At 52.1% G+C, this 24,208-nt stretch overlaps 1 protein-coding gene across 1 annotated transcript; it reads left to right on the top strand.

Moving 5' to 3' along the window:
- LOC111160468 (phospholipase A2 group IVF) lies at window positions 1-14,048 on the top strand. Its single transcript, XM_022523612.1, has 20 exons — window positions 1-105; window positions 1,118-1,190; window positions 1,810-1,946; window positions 2,063-2,191; window positions 2,649-2,689; window positions 2,954-2,996; window positions 3,473-3,539; window positions 5,359-5,528; window positions 5,661-5,774; window positions 5,980-6,017; window positions 6,230-6,365; window positions 8,027-8,163; window positions 8,442-8,664; window positions 9,551-9,665; window positions 9,887-10,024; window positions 10,123-10,230; window positions 11,442-11,636; window positions 11,887-12,053; window positions 12,835-13,021; window positions 13,313-14,048. Exons 1-20 carry the CDS (start codon window positions 1-3, stop codon window positions 13,531-13,533), a joined length of 2,544 nt encoding a protein of 847 aa, XP_022379320.1. The 3' UTR covers window positions 13,534-14,048.
- The last annotated feature ends 10,160 nt before the right edge of the window (window positions 14,049-24,208 follow it).

The raw sequence follows: 24,208 nt of genomic DNA, 5'->3' as shown, positions 1-24,208 counted from the left end.
ATGCACCTTGGGCCAAGGTGGCTGGCAGGCAAGGGGCTGCCCCTCCTGGGGGCAGTGCTGCTGCGCATGAGAGAGAAGAGGGGACCTCAGTGGAGCCAGTGTTGGGTAAGTTACCTGGTCTTGCCTGGGAAGCGTGGACTGCAGAAGCCCTGTGAAGACTGAGGCCAGCCTGGGATTGGCTTCTGATCTAGGCTGGGACCCACTGGCTCTGGAGAGCCTGGTGGAGTTTAAATTAAAGAGGTTGGCCAAAACCTTGCCTTTTGGAAATGATACTCCTTCCCCGAAATTAGGAATGGAGGGTGAGGTCCTATGATGCTTGCAGCTGTTGACTTTGCCCAGAATGCCCCAGCTTGGCTGTAGAGTGCCCCAAGGGGTTAGGGGGAAGGGGCTTCCTGGGATTTTGAGGGGTAGCCTCACTCCCAGGAGAGTGCGGTCTGTTGTTAACCTCTCTTGGGCCCAAGCTGTTGTCTCCTTCAGGACTCATCAGACCAGTACAAGTTGGGTGACACCTGGTTTCCCTTCACCTGCCGCCTCCTAGGGGGTGTGGCCTTTGTCAGTGTCCTGGTGGGTGGGGTTGATCACCACTTTCTCTTTTAATCTTTAATCTCCGAGGTCCAATAGTCTAGCTCTCACTTAGGCTCCCAAGCTCTTGGCCAGGGCAGGAAAGTGAGGAGAGCTGCCCATTTGCGGTGGTGCGTCACAACCATAATTAGTAACAGTAGCTACATGTATTAAGCACTAATACCAGCCACTTTATAGAACTTCTCATTTAAAAGTCAGCACAACCCTATGAGATTATAAACCCCCGCATATAGATGGGGCAAATGAAGCTTGAGGAAATCAAGCTATTTGCCCAAGGCCATTCAGCTAAGCCATGGTGGAGCTTAGATTTGAACCCAGCCTGATTGATTTCAAAGTCCAGGCTCATCAACGACTTGTTGAACTCCCAGCGTCCCAAGTCCTCTCCGGTCCCAGGCACAGTGACTTCTGTGACCCCAGGCCAGGCTGCTGCTCTGTGAGGGGATGAGGGAAGCCTGAGCTGGGTACCACCGCAGGGAGGTGATCAGGCCCCCTACCTGGCTTCCCAGAACTGAGTTCCAGAGTTCTATTATTTCAGCGGGAAACCCACCCATACTATGACCTCCAGGTGAAGGTGCTGAGGGCCAGAAATATCCAGGGCACAGATCTACGTGAGTGATGCCTAATTCCACCCTTTCTCCCCTTCCTTTTCCTGGGGCTTCCCCCAGAGCCCAGCAGGAGCTGGCTTAAGGGGTGTGTGTGTGTGTGTGTGTGTGTGTGTGTGTGTGTGTGTGTGTTTGGAGAGGGGTAGCTAGTGTTGGCCTTGGAGGGAGTGAGCCCTCCCAGTGAGGGAGCTCTGGGGCAGGCAGGCAGAGGTTGGACGGGAGACTTGTGCAGACCTCTGACTCCTCCTTGAGTATAACAAGTAGAGCAGTGCAGCCTGGGTGAGCATGTGAGGCTGCTGTTGTCAGAAATCAAAGTCTGTTCTCCAGCTGCTTTTCACGCCAATGCTCACCATGGAAGGGGACTTTGTTGCCCTAATCAGGTCCTTTCAGGGGATTACTCAACAGTCTGTGCGGCCATGTGGTCTTCTAACTGGCTACTACAGCCTTCAGTTGTAAGTGGTCCAGATGGAGTTAAGGACATTGGCTCTCCCCACGTCTCTTCATCCCGCACAGGCAGCCTCCTCTCCCCCATTGGCTCCTTCCCCTCTTGCCCCAGCCTCCTCCAGGGAACCCTTCCAGCAATAAAAGCTAGACGCTGAAGACCCCTCCCCCATCCCACCTGCAGTGTCCAAAGCTGATTGCTATGTGCAACTGTGCCTGCCCACTGCGTCCTCTAGCCCCACCCAGACAAGAATGGTGGCCAACTGCAGTGATCCCAAGTGGGATGAGACCTTCCACTACCGGATCCACGGTGCTGTGAAAGTGAGGACCAGCAAAGCGCCTGGGCAGTGGAGGGAGAGAGCTCCTCCAGGGGAGGGAGAGGGCTATCTGCCTTCCCGCCCTGCCTCAGGCTCCCACCTCTCACCTGCCCTTCCCAGAATGTTCTGGAGCTCACCCTCTATGATAAGGATGTCCTGGACAGTGACCAGCTCTCCCTGCTACTGTTTGACTTGAGGAGCCTCAAGCCTGGCCAACCATACAGACACACCTTCCTACTCAACCACCAGGTGAGTTCCCCCTGCCCCCCACAACCTGTGCCAGCAACAAACTGAACTCAAAGAGAGGAAGTCTGGCACAGGGTATTGAGGTGATGGCTCCTGGTCAGCACAGGCCAGGCCTCCAAGACAGACCCTCCTCTGTAAGGGTCTGTAAGACCCTCCATACCACTGACCCTACAAAGGCTTCCCCTCATATATTTTTTCCCTTAGTGGAGCCAACATGTGAGCTCCTTGAGGGCAGAGCATTTTGTCTGTCTTGGCCACTGCCAAACCCACTGAGGGTCTGGCACACAGTCCTAAAGTCATGAAGCCCCTCATGGAGATGTTCTCCTTCCTATGCCTGTGAGAAGCCACGATAATCGTCACCTCTTCTAGTCCCTGGAGCTGAGCAGGGTAGGAGGCCGGGACGGTCTCCGATACTTTTAGAGCTCTTGAAAATGAATGCTCCCTTGCTTCTTTCATGTAGGACTCGCAAGAGCTGCAGGTAGAATTTGTTCTGGAAAACAGGTGAGTCCAGGTGACACCCATGCCCTCCCGTTTACACTGAGAATCACGGACAGCTCCGGTTGTCAATCACCAGGCTCTGCACTGGCCTGGCCTGAGAGGAAATGTCCTAGTCCAGACACCCATTTGACTGTTGGCGACAGGCCTGCTCCTACCCCCAAACCTGGCCATGCTCCCCAGGCTCTTCCAGCTGCTTTAGTCACATTATTAGAGTAACAGCTGTCTGGCAGGGAGCCAGATGTCCCATGAGCCCCTCATCTTTTGCAGTCAGGTGCCTGCATCTGAAGTTATCACCAATGGGGTCCTGGTGGTGAGTAGGGAAGGCGAGCTTGGGGCTGTCCAGGGCTGGGGGTGGGGAAGGACTGTGCTGAGTCCACAATTGAGCCTATCATGCCCCCTTGCCTCTGAAGGACACTTGAACCCTCCCGAGAGGGGAAATGTGCTAGGGAGGCATCTCCAGGGACCAGGAGCAAGAAGCTCCCTCAAGTCAGAGTGGACAGCTTGGAAGCCTTCCTTCCTCCCCTGCGCCCTGGGGCCCTTGGCTGCTGGGACGGCTGAAGACACTGCTATCCAAGCCCCTGCCCTCCTTCCCCTTTCCCACAAGTGCCACTTCATCTGAGTCCTGGGTGGGGGCTGTTACAGAAGACTCCTACCCACAAGGCACAGGCCCTAACAAAGTTGTTACCTGGGCCCTGCCCCAGACACCCCTCCTTCTGCTCTGGTCTGGGCCCTGTGGAGGGAGGGCCCTGTGAACTGTCGGCTCCTAGCAGCCTCTACTTTCCTCAGGCTCACCCCTGTCTGAGAATCCAGGGCACCCTCGGGGAAGACGGCACAGCCCCACATCGAGAGTATGGTGAGTGTGGTCCATGGCTTTGGGGCTTGCCTTCTCTCCTGAGGGGTGGGGGACTGCTGAATTCTAGAAGGTGGGTCCAAGGCAGGCAGTTCTTAAATGTTTCAGCGCTCAAAGCAGACCAAGGGTGGAACGGATTGCTCCTGAAAGTAGTGACTTTCCTGTCCCTGGAAGTGTTCATGCATAGAGGTTGTATCAGTTCAATTACTGCTCTGCCAAAAGCAGCCCCGAGTCAGATGGTCAGCTGGCGCTTGGCTGATCTAGGTTGGGCTTGGCAGGAGGGACCTGGCTGTGTGCCATATGTCCCTATCCACCTTCTGTGACCCATGGGCTAGTCGTGTTCCGAAGGTGTCAGCAGTGGCATGAGAGTGAGCCAAATGAGCAGGGGGTTCTCAAGCCTTTGGTCATATCACAGCCACTAACTGACATTTTACAAGCCAAGACACGTCACAAGGCTGTGACCCTGAAGTCGGAGCGCCAGCAATCCAGTTGGCCTCTCAGCCAGAAGAACTGAAGTCGCATGGCAAAGCGTGGGAGTTCCAGGAGCAAAGAACCACGGCCACTGATGTAGTGTGCCACAGGGGGCAGCCACTCGGGATGGGGGAGGGGTCCAGATGCAGGAGCAGAGCAGAGGCTATGGGGCAGCTAAGGTCCCCTCAGATGCTGAGAGTCTGAGCCCGCAGGCTGAGCCCATGTAATGTTCCAGCACTCACTGTGAGCTAGGCACTGTGCTCAGCATGTCACATTCTTTTATCTTTAATTCTCCTAACAACCCTGTAAAATATAACTATTAGCCTCTTACGAAACTGTGGCTCAAACAAGAAAACCACTTAAGGTCCCGCAGCCTGAAAGTGAGAGAGTCAGGACCAGATGCAGGTCGGTGGCGCGTGGGGGCCTGTCTGCCTCGGACCAGCACATAGCCATTTCCAGCCACAAACCACAGTTTCCTCATATTCTCTAATTCCCACCCATCCGGGGGCATGTCCTGTCTCCAGGTCTCATTTAGTGCCAAGGAGGGTGTGTCGGGAGAGAGATTCCATGTGGATCTCTGTTCCCGAAGCATCTGTCACCTTGGACTGTTTGGGTGTCTGTTACTCTCAAGTCAGGTTTAGGGTCTGGGGTCCCCTCTAAGTGTCATGCACATTTCTCTCCGGGGTTTTGCCTCCTCCCCAGAAAGCTGCTTGGAACAGGGTGCGCCCATAGGCCTCCCTCTTTACCTCCTTCCAGCCTAGGCTGGCTCTCCCTGCTTCTCCAAGCCTCTACTTACCCACTTCTTCCTCTCACCTCCTCTGCACACCCTGTGTTCTTGCAAGATCTTAAAATGGAAATAAAGGGCAGGACAACTTGCTGCCTATTTGTTCTCTCCCCGGCCACAAAACTTCCCCACAGTGGTGAGCACAGGAGGCAAGAGATGGGGCAACTGCCAGTTGAAGACTGCTAATTAATGTAATAATATGTGATAATTATAATTATTATAGAATTATACTTTATATACCTAACATAATAATCTCAAAATCTTCGGCCCCATAAACTCTGGGCAGGGAGCCCTCTCCCTCCCTGCCTTTCCCCCTTCTCTAGGCATTGTGTGTCTCCCACCCCATCCCAGGTTCCCAGTTCTGACCCGGGCAGCTTATAGGACCCTGAGGATCCTTCATGCCTTTGCTATGGGTCATAGAAGCAGAGAGTGAGTGGGGTGAGGAGTTGGCATTTCTAAGAGGAAAGAAAGGGGAGTTGCTCTTCAGGGTGCTACCATCATGGGCCAACACCCCCCCCCCATTCTCATCCCTTCATCTGGTCCCTCACCTGGGCCATCTGCTCCCAGGCTCTAGGCAGATTCAGCTGACAGTGCCTGGGGCCTATGAGAAGCCACAGTTCTTGCCCCTGAAACCCCCCAAAGAAGGAGGCCACCCAACCACCTTCACCTTTCATGTGAACCCCATGATCAGCTCCAGGCTGGATGTGGAGCTGGGGGAGAAGCTCAGAGTCCTGGAGGTGAGTGAGCCCATAGTCTGGGGAGGCGTGGGTGAGAGAATCAGTCCGGTCTAGGGGGGCGTCCCAGGGCCACCACGGAGGCATGTGTTCCTTTGCCATGCAGCGTCATGAGGGGTGCTTGCTTCTCTGCAGAGTGGCCCAAGTGCTGAGCTAGAGACCCAGACCAGCCAGCTGGGCGAAGGGGGCATCTCACTCTCTTCTTTGGCCATAGGCCAGGAAGAACAGCGTTTCGTGGCCCTGGGGGAGGTAAGGCTCTCTCTGGATGCCTGAGGGACACCTGCCTGCTCTGTGGCCCCCAAAAGAGGGCTGGGGGAGGGGCCTGAGAGGGAGGAGGTGAGGATCAGGCCAGCCTGGAGTTTGGGCCAGAACCTCCTGAGTGACAGGGGCTGTGGGGGGAGTGGTGGAGAATCCCACTCCGGGCACTCAGCAATAGGGCTCTTTTCTCTTTCAGGACCAGGCAGTGGTTCTACAGATGAAGGCAGAAATGAGGTGAGCTAGGCCGCCCTCAGGAGGAAGGCTCTTGGGCTAGGCTGGAAGTCGGGGGGCTCTTCTGCCTCCTCGACTCAGCCTGGGTGGTAGAGGCCTTGTCTGGTTCTGGTGAGGTCTTTCTAAGGGGTTCCATGGAATGTGACAAATGGGTCTGAGGCTCTCCTCCAGTGAACAGTTGCCCAGCACCCCCCCCCCACCCCCATCTGAGGCAGCACTGGAGACCTTGACCTGCGCCTTGGCTTTGGCCTGTGTGACGGGGAACAGGAGTTTCTGGACAAGAGGAAGCCAATCGTGTCTAAGGCCCTGCAGCAAGTGCTGGGATTGAGCAAGGCTCCTGACAGTGGCCAGGTATGAAACGGAGGAGGTGGCCCCCAGGGTCACCAGGACAAAATCCAGCCCCTTTCCATGAGAGGACTGTGTGTCCAAGAGGCAACAGGAAGCCTTCAGGGAGGGCAGGGAACAGAGGAGGAAGGGGCAGACCTGCTCACCTGAGTGCATAGGCAAAATCAGGAAAGGCAGGACCCCATGTGTAATAAGAGACAAGCAGCCCTGGCCAAGAAAGAGGTATATTAGTCCCCTCAGGCGGCCATGACAGAACACCACAGACTGGGTGGCTTAGACAACAGACATTTATTTTCTCCCCCGGAGGCTGGAAGTTGAAGATTAAGGTGCCATCAGGGTTGTTTCTGGTGAGGCTTCTCTTCCTGACATGTAGACAGCCACCTTTGCTGTGTCCTCACATGGCCCTTACTCTGAGCATGTACAGAGGGTAAGGGGCAAGTTCTCTCTTCCTCTTCTTATAAGGACTCCAGTACCATTAGATAAAAGCCCCACTGGTGTGACCTTACGTAACCTGAATAACCGCCTTATAAGCCCTTTCTACAAACGAAGTCAGCCTGGGGTTCCAGACACATGCATTTCCAGAGGCAGGGCACAGTTCAGTGCGTAACTATAGACAAAGGGATTTGGAAGTGGAGGGTCTGTGGGAACCTGTGGCCGGGAGGCAGGCAGGAAGGCAGTACCAAGGGAGAGAGCTCTGGCGAATCAGAAACAAGTTGGCGGCTTCCTCCTGGCTGCAAGTGTGCTCAGGATTTGGAGCCGTTCCTGGTGCTGACAAGGTAGGCAAGCCCAGATGGTTCCTTTGGTAATGCCTGCTCTGTGCCGGCTCCCCGCTCTGTAGGTGGAGGGTAAAGAGGGCACAGACCTGGCTTTCAGGGAGCTCTGTGTCCTCCAGCCCTCAGAAGGCATGGTACACTTGCTGAGCACTGGCCATGGAGCATTTCTTTCAAGACAGAAGAAAGGAGGGCTGGGAGAGGAACCAAAAGTATGGGGGCAGAATGAGCCAAAGCATTGTGGAAAAACTGAGCAGCCAAAAAGCTTCTAGTCTGCTCTCACCAGGCACCTCTGATGCTGAAGAAACATCTGGGAGCCTCTCATGTTTGGGGCAGGTCCAGGCTGGTTGGTGGTCTTTGTCATTTCAGCCCAGTGGTTCTCCACGGGGGGCCGTTTCACCCCCACCCACCCAGAGGACATTTGTCACTGTCTAGAGACATGCTTTATGGGCACCACTAGAAGTGGGTGAGATGGAAGCAACTGGCATCTACTGGGTAAAGGCCTGGAATGCGGCTAACCATCCTACAACCTACAGGACAGCCCCCTTGCGACAAAGAATTACCCAGTCCCAAATGATCATTAACGCCAAGACTGAGAAACCCTGCTCTGATGGCTTTGGGTGAAATCCAGTCCAACTTCCAGTTACACATTTTCCTGGTGCCATGGTTAAGAGCCATCTCCGGAGTCCTACCGCTTCGGTTTCATAGCCCATCACTTACCACATGTGTGACTGGGTCAACCATCCTGTGCCTCAGTTTCCTACTCGATAAAATGGGGATCCCACTGGGTTGCTGTGAGGAGGCAGTGAGAGAAGACATATAAGGCTCTTAGACCAGTGTCTGACCATGTAAGCGACAAAGGACAATGGTGGCCAGTGTTGTGATTGTTGTGCTCAGGTGCCTGTGGTGGCTGTGCTGGGCTCCGGAGGCGGAACCCGAGCCATGTCTTCCCTGTACGGCAGCCTGGCTGGGCTTCAGGAACTTGGCCTCCTGGACACCGTGACCTACCTCAGTGGGGTCTCTGGGTCTACCTGGTATGTGAGGTGGGGGCGGGGGGGCAGAGTAAAGGAGAGCCCTGAGAGAGTGGGAGTGTGACCAGTGGTCTGGTGGATTCCCTGAGAGGGGGCTGGGTTCCTGCCTCCAAGGGCTCCAAGGGCAGAACGGCCCCACGTGCCCAGGCCTCCTTGAGTGGGTGGGGCAGGGCAGTGGGTACAAGGGATGGAGACTTGGGGTACCCACAGACACACCCATCACTCTCTCCCCTTGCTGGGCCTCCTGGCCCCACTGCCCCTAATGTGCTCTCTATATCCAGGTGCATCTCCACACTGTACCAGGACCCAGCCTGGTCCCAGGTGGTCCTGCAGGGCCCCATTGAGCGCGCCCAGGCTCGGGTCTGCAGCAGTAAGATGGGGGCAATGTCCCCGGAGCGTTTACAGTACTATGCCCAGGAGCTGGCAAGCCTGGAGGGCAGCGGCCACAGTGTTTCCCTCATTGACCTCTGGGGTCTCCTCATTGAGTATTTCCTCTACCAGGCGGTAAGAGAAGAGCATATAACAAATATACCTGGCTCCTTCCCAGCCCGCCCCACCAGCACACCCTTCTGCCTTCGTGGCTAGGCTGAGATGGAAGGTTTCAAAGCCAGCCCTTAGGTCTGAGCTCCCCGAGGATGAGAGGCAAGACCCCTGGGCAGGCTGACCATGCTTCCTCTTTCCTGGCCCTAACCCCTGGGAAGGGAGAGGTGGGTCTTCAGTTCTCAGGTCTGTCTGCATATTCGAATTACCTGCACAGGTTCTCAAAAATGCTCAGCACTTGGCTCCACTTACGGAGATACTGATGGGGGTCAGTCTGGGTTTGAGCACTAGCACACATGTGTTTTGAAAGTATCCAAAGTGTTCTAACCTATGGGCTAGGCTGGCTGCCACTCCTGCCCACCGGCCAAGCCGCCTGCTGCTGGTAGGGCTGCAAGCCCGGCACGAGCTAGGAGAGGAGAGGAGTCAGAGCCGAGTGAGGGTCTCAGCCCTGGGGGGGCCTGGCCCACTGGTGTGTGGATATAAATCACAAGTGATTTCTCATGTCTAAGAAAAGAATCCATCCATATTTTTGAATGATTTATTTTTTAAAGAAAGTAAACTGGATTTTTTTTAGTATTTCCTTTAAAAAAGCTCACTGATATGCTTTCTGAAACAGCAAAGAAGTGGGGAGAGTGTTCCCAGTGCCCCTGGAATTGTACAAAACTCACAGCAGCCTTACCTGCACTGCAGCCTAAAGCCTGGCCCTCAGAGAGCTATCTCTAGAACACTGGCCTTGGCAGCCCCAGTCTCTGGTGGGCATGCTGTCCCTTGCAGGGTATCGGGCCTTAGGCCATGGGAATGGGGGAAGGGAACTCCCCAAAAGCCAAGTGCCTCCCTTCCTGCCTGCCAGGAAAACCCCGCCAGGCTGTCTGACCAGCAGGAGGCCATCAGCCAGGGCCAGAACCCTTATCCCATCTACGCCAGCATCAATGTCCGCACCAACATGAGCGGGGAAGACTTTGCAGGTGCCTGGGTTCGGGGAACGGGGAAGGTGGAGGCGGTGGTTGCTAGAGGGCGTGAGAGGCCAGTGCTAGGAATGTGCAGACGTGAGCCCTGGAGTCCAGTGGGCTTGCTGCCTCCTGCTCTTAGCAAGTCTAGTTCCTGCTCAGGCACTCAGGTGTGAGGGGAAACCTTGGGGTCCTGGTGGAAGTCCCCGGGTAACATTCCCTTCTCTCTGGGCCCCCAGAGTGGTGTGAGTTCACCCCCTATGAGGTCGGCTTCCCCAAGTATGGGGCTTATGTTCCCACTGAGCTCTTTGGTTCTGAGTTCTTCATGGGGCGTCTGCTGCAGCCCCGGCAAGAGCCCCGGATCTGCTACCTACAGGGTGAGTCTGGGCTGGAGGGCTGGGGACAGGGCAGGGCCGGGCTAGGCCCTCAGATGGGCTGCAGCTGTGAGGGCCCAGGGCCTCACCTTTCCCCTTAGGTATGTGGGGCAGTGCCTTTGCAGCCAGCATGGATGAGATCTTCCTGAAGATGGTTGGCTCCGGCCTCAGCTTCCTAGACGGGCACAGAGGGAAAGTAAACATCACAGGTAAGGGTGGACACCCTTGATCTCCCCACACTTCTCTTTCTGGCCCCAGGGACCTGGCTGAGGCTCAGAGGATGAGGGAAGGGATGGTGCAGGAGTTGGCTGTCTCACTGGGTTCAGAGAAGTCCTGAGGGGATGACTTCTAGCTTAGGGTCTCCAGCTGCCCTGAGGCCTGCGGATACAGTGTGCCTTCGGGTCTGGGGGAAGGCCCATGTCAGAAAAGCCAGCGGGAGGGATGCCTGGGTTGCTCAGTTGGTTAAACATCTGCCTTTGGCTCAGGTCATGATCCATGGGTCTTGGGATCGAGTCCCACGTTGGGTTTCCTGCTCAGTGGGGAGCCCGCTTCTCCCCTGCCTGCCACTCCCCCTGCTTGTACACTCTTCCTCTTTCTGACAAATAAATAAAATCTTTTAAAATATATATTAAAAAAAAAAAAAAGCCAGTGGGAATTGTGAGTGCTCTATGATAAGACCATAGCTTAGAATTCTCTGCTTGGGTTCCAATGATGTCGATTCAGCCCAGTCCATACCCCTCGGGGTTCCCTTGGGCCTCCTCTTGGGCCTGCTTCTTAAGTGTCCTGTGAGCTCCCTGATGCACAAAATACCCTATCCACCTTTCTTCCCTGGATAATGTCTATTCATCTCATAAGATTTAGCTCAGACCTCATTTTGCCAGGGGGCTTCTCTATTCTCCCCCATCCCTCCAGGCTGACCAAGGGTCTTACCACCAGAGTCCTGTAGCCCTGTGTACACCCTCCATCACTACCCTTGTCTTGAGGCATTGTTACGATTTATGATCTCTTTATGTGCCTCTCCCCTAAGTAGGCCATGAGCCCTGGGGGGCTGGGGCCGGGCCCTATTCACCTTCCCATCCCCCATTCCTCACACAGTGCCCAGCACACGGTACTCCTCAGTTGGTATTTAATGGGTGAAATTCTGATTAGAAGTTGTATGCTCAATTTCATTTTTGAAAGGGGGAAATAAAGGATCACTTAATAAATACAATGCCATAGGCAACTTTGAAAATAGAGGCAACCTGAAAGAAAAAGGTCATTTAAAAGAGGTTCTGGGAAGCAATGGTCTGAGGCTTAGGAGCTGGGGGGAAGGAGGGGTGAATGTGAGGAGGAGATAAAGGGGGTCCGCTGAGCTATGAGGGCCACTGGACAAAGGAGGGCCCCACTTCTCACTGTATTTCACCTTCCCAACCCCATCTAGATGACTGCCAGAAGCTCCAGCTACATGACCCCACATGTCTGGGAACCAGGCTCTTCACCCCACAGGGTCCCTTCTCCCAGGCTATGCTGGACATATTCACCTCCCGCTTTACCTCCACGGAGAACTTTAATTTCACCAGGGGCCTCTGCCTACACAAAGACTATGTGGTTGGCCAGGAGTTCACGGCCTGGAAAGGTGGGTGCTGCTCTGGGTGGGGAGCCCCCGCTGCCTGGGGCCTGCACTGCCTTTTCCCCTAGGGACTGGGCTGTGGGCTCCTGCTGCCCAGTGGCTGAGGGGGAAGGACTGGGATGTCTGCGAGAAGGCAGGGCCAGGGGCTGGGGTGGGAGACTCTGGTGCCATCAGAAGCAGTGGAGGAGAGATCTCTACAGAGAGGGGCCATCCCATTGTGAAGAGAAGAGCAAGCAAGCATCTGTCCCTGTTGCAGCCACGCACCCTGATGCCTTTCCCAACCAGCTCACTCCCATGCGGGACTGCCTGTACCTGGTGGATGGGGGCTTTGCCATCAACTCTCCCTTCCCCCTGAACCTGCTGCCCCAGAGAGCGGTAGACCTCATTCTGTCCTTTGACTACTCCCTGGAAGCCCCTTTTGAGGTAAAGTGTGTGGTGGGGAGGAATTGAGGTTCTCCGTGGAGGAGGCCTGCCTGGGCATTTCGGGATTGCCCTTTGTGCGGGACCTGCGTTCCAATCTGCGGCCTGTACCTTGTGAAGATTTTAGTGATACTGGTCTCCCCAGCTGGAGGAGGGGGATTGCTGAGGCCATGGGATGGAGCGGGATTCAGGAGAAGAGGCCAAAGGCGGTCCTTGGAAGTCTTCCAGCCTGTTCTGGCCCCTGCCTGTTTCTGAAAGCATTCTTGGCTCCTGTCTGGACCTGTGTTGGGGTCTGCTGTCCCTTAGTTACTGTGGTAACAACAGAGCCATCAGCTTCCCAGGGGCGCCTCCAGTGGCAGCTTCCTCAAGCCCTGTGGGGTAGCGGACAGGTTCCATCATCTGGATGAGGGTTCTGGTTGGGCTGCTGGCTTCCTTCTCCTCCTTATCCTCCTGGGTCTAAGGAGAGCCTGGGATTAGACAATGGATAAAGCCTCTTCCCATGGGACCTTCTGTAAGCATTACATCTCCACCTGGTGACATTGAAATCAGCCCCTAAGAGGGAGGAAGAAGAAGGAAAGCAGTAGGTGGTTACGGGAGAAAGGACCGTGAGGACGTCGTCATTGGTCTGCACAACCACCCCACTAGAGTTAGTCTGTTTTCATTTTGTAAACAAAGAAACAGGCTCAGAGAGGCCGGGTCACCTGCCTGTAGTCATTCAGCCAGCAGGGGGGCTGCGTGAGTACAGGTGGTAGGAAGCGGGGTCAGAAGCTGGCCTTCCTCCCAGGTCTTACAGATGACAGAGCAGTACTGTCTGGACCGAGGCATCCCCTTCCCAAGGATTGAGGTGCTCCCTGAGGACTTGGAGGAGCCCCGCGAGTGCTACCTGTTTACCAAGGCTGAGGACCCCCGCTCACCCATTGTGCTGCACTTCCCCCTTGTCAACCGGACCTTCCGTACACACCTGGCCCCAGGTGAGGGGAGCCCCTGAGCTGGGGTCTGGTGGTGGGGTGTTGTGCTGAGAGCAGACTTCTGGGACAGTGTCCCAAAGCATGCCTCTCGGAGGGCCCGAGCCGGCCACTGCTGCCCTCTGCTTCCGGGGCCTCAACATTCACACCGGCCCAGCTCCTCCTGATGGTCGGGAGAGACAGGAAATGTGGATCCAGCCAGGTCTCCTAGGGCCGTGAGGGAAGAAGCTTCTGGGCTGGCAGCTCCTAGCCCTAGAGCGCTCCCAGTGTGGCCTTCACTCCACTTCCCACCCACAGGTATGGAGCGACAAACAGCTGAGGAGAAGGCCTGTGGGGACTTTGTCATCAACGGGTCAGACACTCCTTATGGCATGATGAACTTCACCTATGAGCCCAAGGAGTTTGAGCGGCTGGTGGCTCTTAGCCGATACAATGTTCTGAACAACGCGGAGACCCTGAGGCATGCCCTCCGGCTGGCTCTGGAACAGCGGCAGGCTGGGGACAGGGCTGGGGCCTGACAGGGCTGGAGGGGAGGATCATGAGAGAGGGGAGCGACCCTGGGGTCCAGATCAGGGCTGGAGAGAGAGGAGTGGTAGACGATGAGGGGCTCCTGCTTCCCATATTACAGGGACCCGCTTTAGGCCCTCCAGGCCCCAGAAATCTCCTGCCAAACAGCAGCTTGGCTTTGGGGCTGGGCCCTCCTCATAGGTGTTTCTGGGTGATGATGGCTCTGTATGTCTCTCCGGGGCTCTTGGGAATGGGGGACAGAGGTGAGCAGTGCTCATTTTGCACTGGAGTGTAGAGGGGATCAGGCAACAGTCTAGCCCCAGAGCCTGCCCCAAACCTAGAAGGACCTTAAGGGCCCAGGTCTTCAGACCCTCACCAGACCAGGAGCTGTGAGTGCTGAGGCCCAGGTTCCTCTCCTTAAGCTGAGACCGAAAGCAAAGATTCCTCCATCTAACCCACACTTTTGCAAATGGTCAGGCTCCTGGATGCAGGGCTTGTGCTATTATGAATAAATAATTATTATGAATAAAGCCTCCCGGGCTGCCAGTTTGGATCCCTAACTCCATCCTTCAACCTGCTGAGTCTCCTTTGCCTCTAGCTTCCCTGTCCCCCTCACTGCTCGCCATCCATCTTTGCTTAGCCTCCTGAAGGCTGGGGGATAGTACCCCATCCTGGCGGGGCTGATAGGTGTGCTGGTGTCTCCCTGTTAGTTACTGATGCTTCAGTCTTCAGACTTGGGCCACACTCTCACTTTGTGTACACAGCTGCCACTTCCTCCAAATAGGCTCGCCATTCCCATAGGCTCACTTGGTGTGTCTGGAGGGTATGTTTGTTGAAGAGGGAGCAGAGGAAGTGTGTGCCTTAAGTGTGTGTGCGTTCCTCGTGAGGGTGGGGTGTGTGAGCACCTGTCTGTTGGCCAGGGTGGGGCAGTGATAGAGGGTGCCTGGCTGGGAACTCAGAGGCCTAGGTTCCTGCCTCTTCCATGGACACATGCTATGGGCTGCAGCCTTCCTCCTCCATCCTCTCGAGGACAAAAGTCACAGTTGCTCTTTCAGTCAGGGACACCTATTAGAGGAAGCCACACCCATCCCGACTCTAGGAAAAAAATCCTTATTCTGGCTCCCACTTGGGAGGAAGGTAGTTAGATCTCAGCCTGTATCCCCAGCCTGGCCTGACCTGGGACCACCAGGCCTCCAGCTGGACATGAGCAGGAGGGCTGAAGGAGCCAGGCCTCAGAAGGGCCAGTGCATTGGGCTGGAATGGAGTGGGGGGCAGTTTTGTTCTCTCCTACCTCCTCACCATCACTGCCCATCAGACACTACCATTGCTGTCTTGGCTCAGCAATGAGAGGTTTCCTTTGGGGTAGCCCCAGGCTGGCCCCTGAGCTCCCGCTATGGCCCCTGTCATCACCCCTGTTGTGATGACATCATCAGTAACTTATTAAGACCCCCACAGTGTTCATAACTTAGGACTTTGTAGAGTTCTTAGAACTTGGAGCTCAGAGAGTTCTGAGTACTTAGATCTTCATTGAGCTCAAAACTTAGAACCTTCAGTCAGTCTGCCTTTAATGCCTCAGATAACCGCAGGCTGTCTCTGGCTCCCAGGGAGTAGAGATTTCTGTCCGTTTTGTTTGCTGCTGTATTGTCAGTATTTAGAGCAGTGGCTGGCAGGTAGTAGATGCTCAACAAATATTTGAAAATACATGAATGGGATCCTACACTCTAAAGGGATGGATCATTAACCCCCAACCATGAGAAGATGTACATCACTGTCCTCCAGTTGTTCTTAACCCATTTGGACCTTTTGGAAAAGCTGATGAGAGCCATGGACCCACTCCCAAGAAAATGCACACACATATGCAAAATTGCCTACAATGAGATCTCTATTTCACTATGTGATCAGCACCCTGGGGTTGGGGCTACTGTTTGCTCTCCCAGGCCAGCAGGTTTTATGGAGAAAGCAGGCACGTGGGCTTATACAGAGCTGGGAGGTACCTTGATTCACACAGAGGTGTAGAAAATGCCACCTTCTTTCAGATTAGGTTCAGGAAGATGTAATAAGATGAGGGTGGGAGAGACTGGTCAGCTGGGGCAGAGGTGAGCTCAGCCAGGGAATGAGGAACCATCACCAGGATTGACTCTGGGAGCCAACCAGATGGAAGAGTTGGGGCTCAAAGATGATCTGGCCAATTTGGCTCCTGCTCCGAGGTGAAGAGGGACCTAAGTCTATTTCTACTACATTTCTGCCCCATTTCCAACCCTGGTGCAAGGGCCAGAAACATGTTTCAAGGCCCAAGGGTGACCAGGTTGGAGGGATCGGGCCCCCATGAACACGGCTACAGGCTTGATTTGCTCTGAGGCTGGGCAGAAACACAGGAGCAGGGATGTCATTCCTTAACTTCTCAGACCCTCTCAGCAGGCAAAGGAAGAAAAGGGTGGCCACCAAGGCTGCCATGTACAGTTGCACAGGTTGTATACTATACAATTCCAGGGGGTGCCATTCATACAAAGTGAGGATATGAACTTGCTCTGTGGGGTTGTACCATGTGGCAGCTCTGGGCCCACAGTCTTAGCTCAAGGTGTGTGAGAACAAACACTGGTTTAAATATTAGGCCTCCTGGTTTCTTCAGATAGATCTCTGGGCATTTATAAGAGTCTCTTGCAGAAAAAAAGAAAGAGGTGCCAGGCAGATGTAGGAGTAGGGGGAGGGAAAGGAAGAAAGAAGGAAGGAAAAGGAGAGACAGAGAAGAAAGAGAATCATTTTCTTCTTTCATTGGCTGGCACAGCACTGGGAGGGGGCCTCTGGTGTTGGCAGGTGGCTGCTTGGTGTAGATGCCCCTGACCTTCTCCAGAGCTCAGTCCCTGCAGCTAATTGCCTCATTCCTGCTCCATTCTTTTGCTCAGAGTTGACATGAAAACTCCCTCATTTCAGATGGATTCATTCTTGGAGTGTAGGGAAGGAGGATTACTTGCATTACCCGGCATGCATCTGCTTTCCCCCCAGTCCCCACACTACAAGCGGTTGAAAATCCACAGGAACATAGAACAGGGCAGGGAGTCCAGGACTCTTCCCCACACAGCAGAGAGGGGTCTACGCTGGGGCTGTCCTGTGAGTCAGGGAGTCTGGTCACCAGAGTTCCATTTTCTTTTTTTTTTTCTATTAGGACAAATGAGGCACAGGAAATACTAAGCAAGTAAGAGCCCCACACATATTAAAAAATTTTTACTTTATGGGCTGCCTGGGTGGCTCAGTTGGTTGAGTGTCTGACTCTTGGTTTTGGCTCAGGTCATGGTCTTGTGGTTATGGGATCAAGCCCAGCATTGCATTCCGCACTCAGTGGGGAGTCTGCTGGAGATCCTCCCTCTCCCTCTGCTCCTCCTCCACCCATGCATGCACTCTCTCTAAAATAAATTAGTAAACCTTAAAAAAATAAAAACCTTTTACTTTAGTCAGATTTTGGTTTTGAAAAAATATATGCAATAGAAGTCCATTTAATTAGACTTTCTAAAAGTCTAATTGCTAACCCCAGGTGGCAAGCTTTGGGAAAGTGAGTGATAAAAGGGGGCAAGGTTGGGGGAAAAGTCAGAGAAAGATGGAGGAAAAAATGAGTCAGGAAGAGGGGCAGTGGAGGGGAGGGGGTGAGTAGGCAGGCGGTGGAAGGGAGATGGGACAATTGCTTTTTAGATAGGCTTTGGTTGCTTAGCTGGTGTTTGCAAGTCTTCTGTGGCTCTTTATTCTTTGAGCTCAGAGTAGTGGTTTCTGCTCTGTAATATGGCCACACAGCGGAATCACCTAGGGAATTTAAACGGTACAGATGTCTAAACGGGGTCTGCTGGTCTCCTGCAGGCCATGTCCCCTGTTCTACCCACCCCATGCAGTCCTCTCGACCTGGGCTGAGGGCGCTAACCAAGGCCCGGATACCCCTTTATCTCTGGTTCAGGCAGGTGCCACCTAAGCCTCCTGTTTCTTGCTTTCTGATTCAATTCTCTTTCTTCCACTATACCCCTCTGCTAGTATGAAAGTTCTGCTATTTCTGGAGTGCTGATGGTTTTCCTTGTCAATTTTAGTAGAAGTGTGATTTATAAGTAATATAATGCACCCATTCTAAGTATACAGTAAATGTATAAAATTAAGTGTACAGTTTGGGGCACCTCAGTGGCTCCATCGGTTGGACAGCTGACTCTTGATTTCGACTTGGGTCATGATCTCAGGGTCATGAAATTGAGCCCTGCCAGGCTCCACAATCAGTGGCGGTTGGGGGAGTCTTCTCTCCCTCTGACCCCTGCCCCCAGCTTATGCACTTTCACTCTCTCTCAAATAAATAAATCTTAAAAAAAAAAAAAGATTAAGTGTACAGTTTAATGAATTTTAGCAAATTTAGGTACACATGTAACCATCACCACAGTCAAGATAGGGAATATTTCCATCACCCCAAAATGTTCTCTTGGGTTGCATCCCAATTAATCTCCCACCCGTGGTCCCAGTGCCTACTGATCTGCTTTTTGTCATTATAGACCGGCTTCTTCCCTTCCAGAATTTTATTTAAATGTAATCATATAGTGTGTACTCTTTGGGTCAGGTCTCTGCCACTCAATATAGTGCTTTTGAGATTCATCCATGCTCTTGTGTGTACTAGTGGTTTCTTTCTTTTTATTGCTAAGTTGGAATTTTGTGGGTATACCACAGATTGCTTATCCATTCACCTGCAAATGGAAATATGGGTTATTTCCAGTTTAGGGCTCTCATTAAGCATTTATGTTTTTTAAAAAAAAAATATATATATATATATATTTAAGGTTTTATTTATTTATTTGACAGAAAGAGCACAAGCATGGAGAGCGGCAGGCAGAGGGAGAGGGAGAAGCAGGCTCCCCACTGAGCAAGGAGCCTGACCTGGGGCTCAACTCCAGGACCCTGGGATCATGACCTGAGCCAAAGGCAGATGCTTAACTGACGGAGCCAACCAGGCACCCCTCTCATTAAGCTTTTAAACTTTTATTTTTAAAAAGTCAGTCAGTCTCCATGTTCTCTCCCCAAATAAGACAAAAATCTGAGCACGTTAACACATTTTCTAGTTTCTGCCCCATATCCGACTCCCCAGCGACCCAAACCTTCCAGACTCCCCTGGGGCTCTTGCCTGAATTTTATTTTGAGTGTTTTAGAAACTTCAGAATACATGGGGTGCCTGGGTGGTTGAGTCAGTTAAGCGTCCAACTCTTGGTTTCAGCTCAGGTCATGATCTGAACGTCATGATCTGAGTGTTGTAATGGAGCCCTGAGTTGGGCTCTGTGCTCAGTGGGGAGTCTGCTTCCCCTCTCCTTCTACCCCTTCCCCTGCTCATGCACGTTCTCTAATCTCTCTCTCTCTCTCTAAAATAAATAAATCTTAAAAACAAAACTTTAAAATAGAGATATTTATTTCAACTTTACAATATGGTTTACTGATTTATTTTCTCATTGTTGCTTCTTTTAACTCCTTTTGGGTTTATTTTTATTTCTGTTGATTTCAAAACTGAATAGGTATTTAAAGGAGGGTCTATGGCTGGTAAACTTTCTGAGTTCTTATATGTCTGAAATTATATTTTCTTGCCCTAACTTAAGAATAATAGTCTGGATGAATATGAAAGTCTTGATTTAAACTTATATTTACTCAGATTTTAATGCCTTCTTGATTTGGTATCACTGATAGGCAATTTGATATTGGTCTAATTCTCATCCCACTGTAGGTAATTTGTGTTTAACTTTTAGGGCTTCCTCTTTGTCTTTGACTTGCAGAATTTTCCCTATGATTATTCTAAGGTGTGTCCTTAAAAAAATACGGGTGAACTCTTTCAATTTCTGGACTCCTATCTTTTTGAAGCTCTAAGAAATTGTCTACCAATTTTATCAAAACACTACTCTTCTTCATTCTCTCTGTCTCTGGAATTCCTTTCAAATGGATATGAAAGAATCTGAATTGAGTCTCTATATCTCTCAACTTTCCTTTTACGCATTCTCATTTGTGCTATGTTCTTGAGCGCATTTTCCTCACATGCTTCCCAATTTACGAATACAGTCTTTCTGTGTTTCCAGTCTGCTCCTTATCCATCTGTCAGGGATTTTTGCTTAACTTTTGACTAACACATCTTTCAATTTAAGTTCTCTAATAGGATCTTCAAAACTATCTGCTTTCACTGCACTGGTGTGCTTTGCTCCTTTAACTCAGATGGTGTTAACATAGGAATTTTTAAACATTTTCCTGAATATCCTGTGAACTATTTCCTTTGTTGCGCCTCCTTCATTGACTTTGCCTGCTTTATATAGTTGGTAATTCTTGGTTGTAATCTCAGCTGTGAGAGGGTTCTTCTATACCCGCTCTGGGCTATGATGGTTCCTGCTCCTCATTGGCCATGCAATTGGTAATGGTGACCTCCAAGTGGCAGTGTGGGGCTGGGGAGGAGGTGGAAGGGGTGCAGGGGCGCCGGCTGGGAGAGCCTTGAGGCCAGGCTGTTTGTAGCCCTTGGCTGATGGTTCAGCCCCTGCAAGGAGGGCGTCCCATACTGCTAAGTTCCGACTGCCATCTTGTTTAGGGTTGTCTCGGGGTTTCTGATTTCTTTTTGGTATCACTTTAATATTTTATTCAAGTAAGGTATGTATATGATCTCAACACCTCATAGGTAAAACAATGGTCCCACTCCTGATCTAGAAGGAAAACATTTCATAGTATTTTACCACTTTTTGTTTCTATTTACCCACGTATTTTTTTTATTCTGTTATGTTAGTCACCATAAAATATATCCTTAGTTTTTGATACAGTGTTCCAAGATTCATTGTTTATGTACAACACCCAGTGGTCCGTGCAATATGTGCCCTCCTTAATACCCACCACCAGGCTCACTCACTTTTGAAACATTAAGGAATAACATGGAGGACATTAGGAGAGGGAAAAAATAGTGAATTGGGGGAAATTGGAGAGGGAGGGTTTCTGATTCTTAAACAACTCCCTTTCTTGTTTTGAATCATGGCTTCTGAATTCGTTATATTTATATATATTTATATCTTCTCCATCATTAATCTGATGGGTTTGGTGGTGGTGGTAAATAAAATATTACAAAGGAGAATTTCCAATTTCCCTTCCCAACATTAAAAAAAATTTAATGATTTTTAATTATACAGTAAAATTTACTAAATTTCTTTTAAAGAAACAATTTAGGTTAAATTAAAACTGTTGTACATCTTAGATAATGAAGAAATTTTAGGCATTATTATGACATAAAATGTTATTCTATTAACAATATCTGAGGGGGTTTTTTGTTTTGTTTTGTTTTGTTTAATCCCCAAAGGAACCATCAGTCCAAACTACTGTCCTCTCTTCTGAGGGCTCAGTTGGATCTGACACATCAAAGGGTAAGGAGCCTCCTGGTCTGAGAGCTGCCGGCCGGCCTCCCCAGGGCTTTCCAGAGGCAGCTTGCCTGGTGCTGTGAGGGAAGATGAATCAGCGTGTGACATGCAGCAAGTGTGGCTGGCCTGCCCCGTGTCCTCAGTATGGGCTCATCTCTCTTACATGGGGTGCTGAGAGCTTTGAGCTGCTGTAAGTGGCCTCTTGGCTGGTCCTAAATGATGCAGTCCTTGCTGCTCCCCCACATTGCCAGGTGCACATAAGTAGCCCGGCTCAGACCTGGGCTTCTTGCTGCCACACTCCTGGGGTGGGGGGCGGGCGCTGGTTACGCCAGGCAGAGTGACCAAACTTCCGGTCCCAACCCTCCTGGGGCCAGGGGGAGGACCCGGTCATTAGGGATGTTTCACAGGACTGGCTTCTTGTCTCCAACCCATGGATATGACCCATTTCCCTCCCTCCTCCGGAACTGGGAGAAGTTGTCCCACCTTCCTGTGCCCCTGTGTGTACATGTATGTACTTTCTCTTTCTTGTATTAATTGTACCTAAGGTTCTTGGTGCTGGCAGACCTCCAAGAGGTAAGGAAAAAGCCCTTGGCATGGGCACCACCCAGAGGGTGGAACTCCGATCTCACAAACCCCTGCCTCGCTGAGCTAGAAGATCACTGCCACCACCCAGGGCGCTGGGCTCTTTGTCAAGAGATGGTCTTGGAACAGACCCAGGGCCCAGGCAGGAGAGACTGGCAGGGTGAGCCAGGAGCCGAGGGCTGGGCTTCCCAGACACTGGCTGCTATTCTCTGACATTCCTGAATGGAGACATGGAACCCCTCAGCCTTCTAGGTGGCTGGAAGGGCCTGGGTGTCTGGAGCCCTCTCAGCCATTCTCCCCCAGCTCCCTGCAGACCCGTCCACTTACCCTAGTGTGTGCCCAGTCGGCGACTGTGCCAAATGGGAGTACTGCAGATGGAAGGAACTGCACATACAGACCAAAGGCACCATGTGGCCTTCCTCAGTCATAACATTCTCGAATCACCTGCTAGGATCACGAGCTGAGGCCAGAGCCTTTACACAGGCTCCCTGCCCTGCCCCCACCAGGCTGCCTAGGGGCTCCCAGTTGCACCCACAGACTTCCAAGTTCAGTAAAACCCTCGTGGGCCCCTCTCCGGATCTGCCTTCCTCTGAGCGAGAACTACTGCAGGCTGGCTGCTTTCTCGAGTCTTCTGGTGTCCCCTACGCTGGCCTACATGTGACCAGGGCCACGATCCTGAGGCTCCTTGTCCCATTCCCAGACTATGCCTGGTTTCTGGAGCCCTGACTCTGGAACCTAGGCCTGATCTGGGTCTAGACAAACAGCTTCCGAGTGGAACTCCCAGAGAAGTCTTGCTTGTGGGGTCAGGCTGCCCCTGGGGGAATCCAGAATGGGAGGCAGTTTGGGGTCCAAGGGCCAGAGATCCCCCTTTTTTTGAGGGACAGTATGGCCAGGGGCTTGCCCCCACAGCCTAGAGCAGCCTGCAGTTCTGGTGTTTCCAGAGAACATGGTCCCTTAGCAGGTAGACGTGCCCTCTGTAGTCTGGAGATAGAAATTTGGAAATCACCAACGCCAAGAGACTGGAAGAGATTGTTAAGTGGTGAATATGGACAGAGGCAAAAAAGGGGGAAAAAAAGAAAGAAGTTTAAGACCAGAGTCATGGGGACTCCAACATGCAGATGTCAGGAAGGTGATCAGAAACAACCGTGGAGAGACACCGGGGTCAGCGTGGGGTCCGGGAGGCCAGGAGAAGAAGGCACTTGAAGTGGGGGAGCATCACTGACAGCTTCACGCGCAGCTGAAAGGCCTGGGAGGGTGAGGACTGAGGACCCATTGTCATGCCGGCAATGCAGTTTCCCTGGGGGGCCTGGACAAGCAGTTTGGCAGAGTGGTGGGAGAGAAACCTGACCGGTTCCAGAAAGAATGGGAGGAGACAGGTGGATGACAACACAGATAAATCTTTTGAGGAGCTAAGTTATAAAGAAGAACAAAGAAATGGGGAAGTAGCTAAAGGGATGAGCTATGGGGAGACAACGAAGGATTACTGCATCTTTAGTCACTGATGGGTATGATCCAACAGAGAAAGAAAAACTGATGACGCAAGAGAAAGAATGGAAATTTTCTGGACCAGTGTCCTTGAGGAGGGGAGAGAGAGTGGAACCTAGTGGACAAGTAGGGGGTTGGCCTTAGGAGATAGATGACTGACCTCCGGTTACAGAAGGGAAGGCTGGGGTCACAGGTTGGCTACAGATAGTTGTGGAAGTTTTTTTTCTAAATTATTTCTGTTTCTCAGTGAAATGGGGATGGAGGTCATTGGCTGAGACCTTGGAGGAGGTTTGGAAGGTTTACAGATGGAGGAGGAAATATGACCAAGTGGTCTGAGTGGGAGAAAGAATGGACTAGAACATGGGCTGGACCTGTAGGCAGCACAAGGATTCCCCTGAGGCTCATGGTCATGGCGTTAAAGTGGGACATTCAGCCGTGAGGACGCAAGTGGTCCAAGAGTCGGATTCCTCCAGGGTTGGGTGTTATCGAGTGGGTATAATGAAGCAAACGGAGGGCAGGCAGGTTGAGAGTGGATATCAGTGAATGATTATAATGATGGACCTCAGAACTGATGACTGTTCTTATTCCAGGAAAAAGGGAGATAAACAGCAACAGCCCCTTTGAATTCCCAGGAGGGACCAGCCCCCAAGTATTTCCAGTTCCAAGCAGGATGGCCAGCCTGTGCCCAACCTGGAAGCCCCCTCTTACCAGCTGAGTGGGGGGTTTTCTGGGACCTATTCCTAACCTCCTACTCTCCCCACTGAGGCCAGTGTCTTGGGCAACCAAGTAAACATTTTCACTTCTTGTCACACTGTTCTTTTTCCTATATGATGTCCAAGGGGAAAGATTTTGACTACTTGTCACCTTTGAGACCACGGTACAGCCACAGACCTTGAGGCCTCCCCGATACACTGGGCCCTGGAGAGGGTGCAGAAGGAGGCCCCCAGAGACCCTGAAGGCCACATTTCTGACCATCCAAGGATTGGAGGTTTAACCCAATCTACACTGAGCACAGCCACACACGTCCCCCGGATGGCATTTCTCAGTTCTCCCAGACCCCGGCCACCTCTGCAGCTGTCCTTAGGGCCTAGGACCTGCAGCCCAGCTAAAATCCTCCCTTATGTCCATGGCTGGTTTGAGAGGAGAGGGCAGTAAAGTCCTCCTCAGGCCTGTGTAGAATATTGGCCAACCAAACAATATTCACACGAGCTATTCTCATGCCTGAGCAGGATAGATTTAA

The sequence above is a fragment of the Enhydra lutris genome, unplaced genomic scaffold (genome assembly GCF_002288905.1).
Source record: "Enhydra lutris kenyoni isolate GAN:26980312 unplaced genomic scaffold, ASM228890v2 scaffoldscaffold4, whole genome shotgun sequence".
Lineage (NCBI taxonomy): Eukaryota > Metazoa > Chordata > Mammalia > Carnivora > Mustelidae > Enhydra > Enhydra lutris.
The sequence above is the reverse complement of the archived record's forward strand: the minus strand, read 5'-3'. Positions and strand labels throughout refer to the sequence as shown.

Excerpts from the sequence above, each read along its gene's own strand:
- LOC111160468 (XM_022523612.1), top strand. The coding sequence starts at position 1 with ATGCACCTTGGGCCAAGGTGGCTGGCAGGCAAGGGGCTGCCCCTCCTG. Across the intron at positions 8,164-8,441 it reads GGGGTCTCTGGGTCTACCTG|GTGCATCTCCACACTGTACC; the intron begins GTATGTGAGGTG and ends CTCTATATCCAG. Across the intron at positions 13,022-13,312 it reads CCGTACACACCTGGCCCCAG|GTATGGAGCGACAAACAGCT; the intron begins GTGAGGGGAGCC and ends TCCCACCCACAG.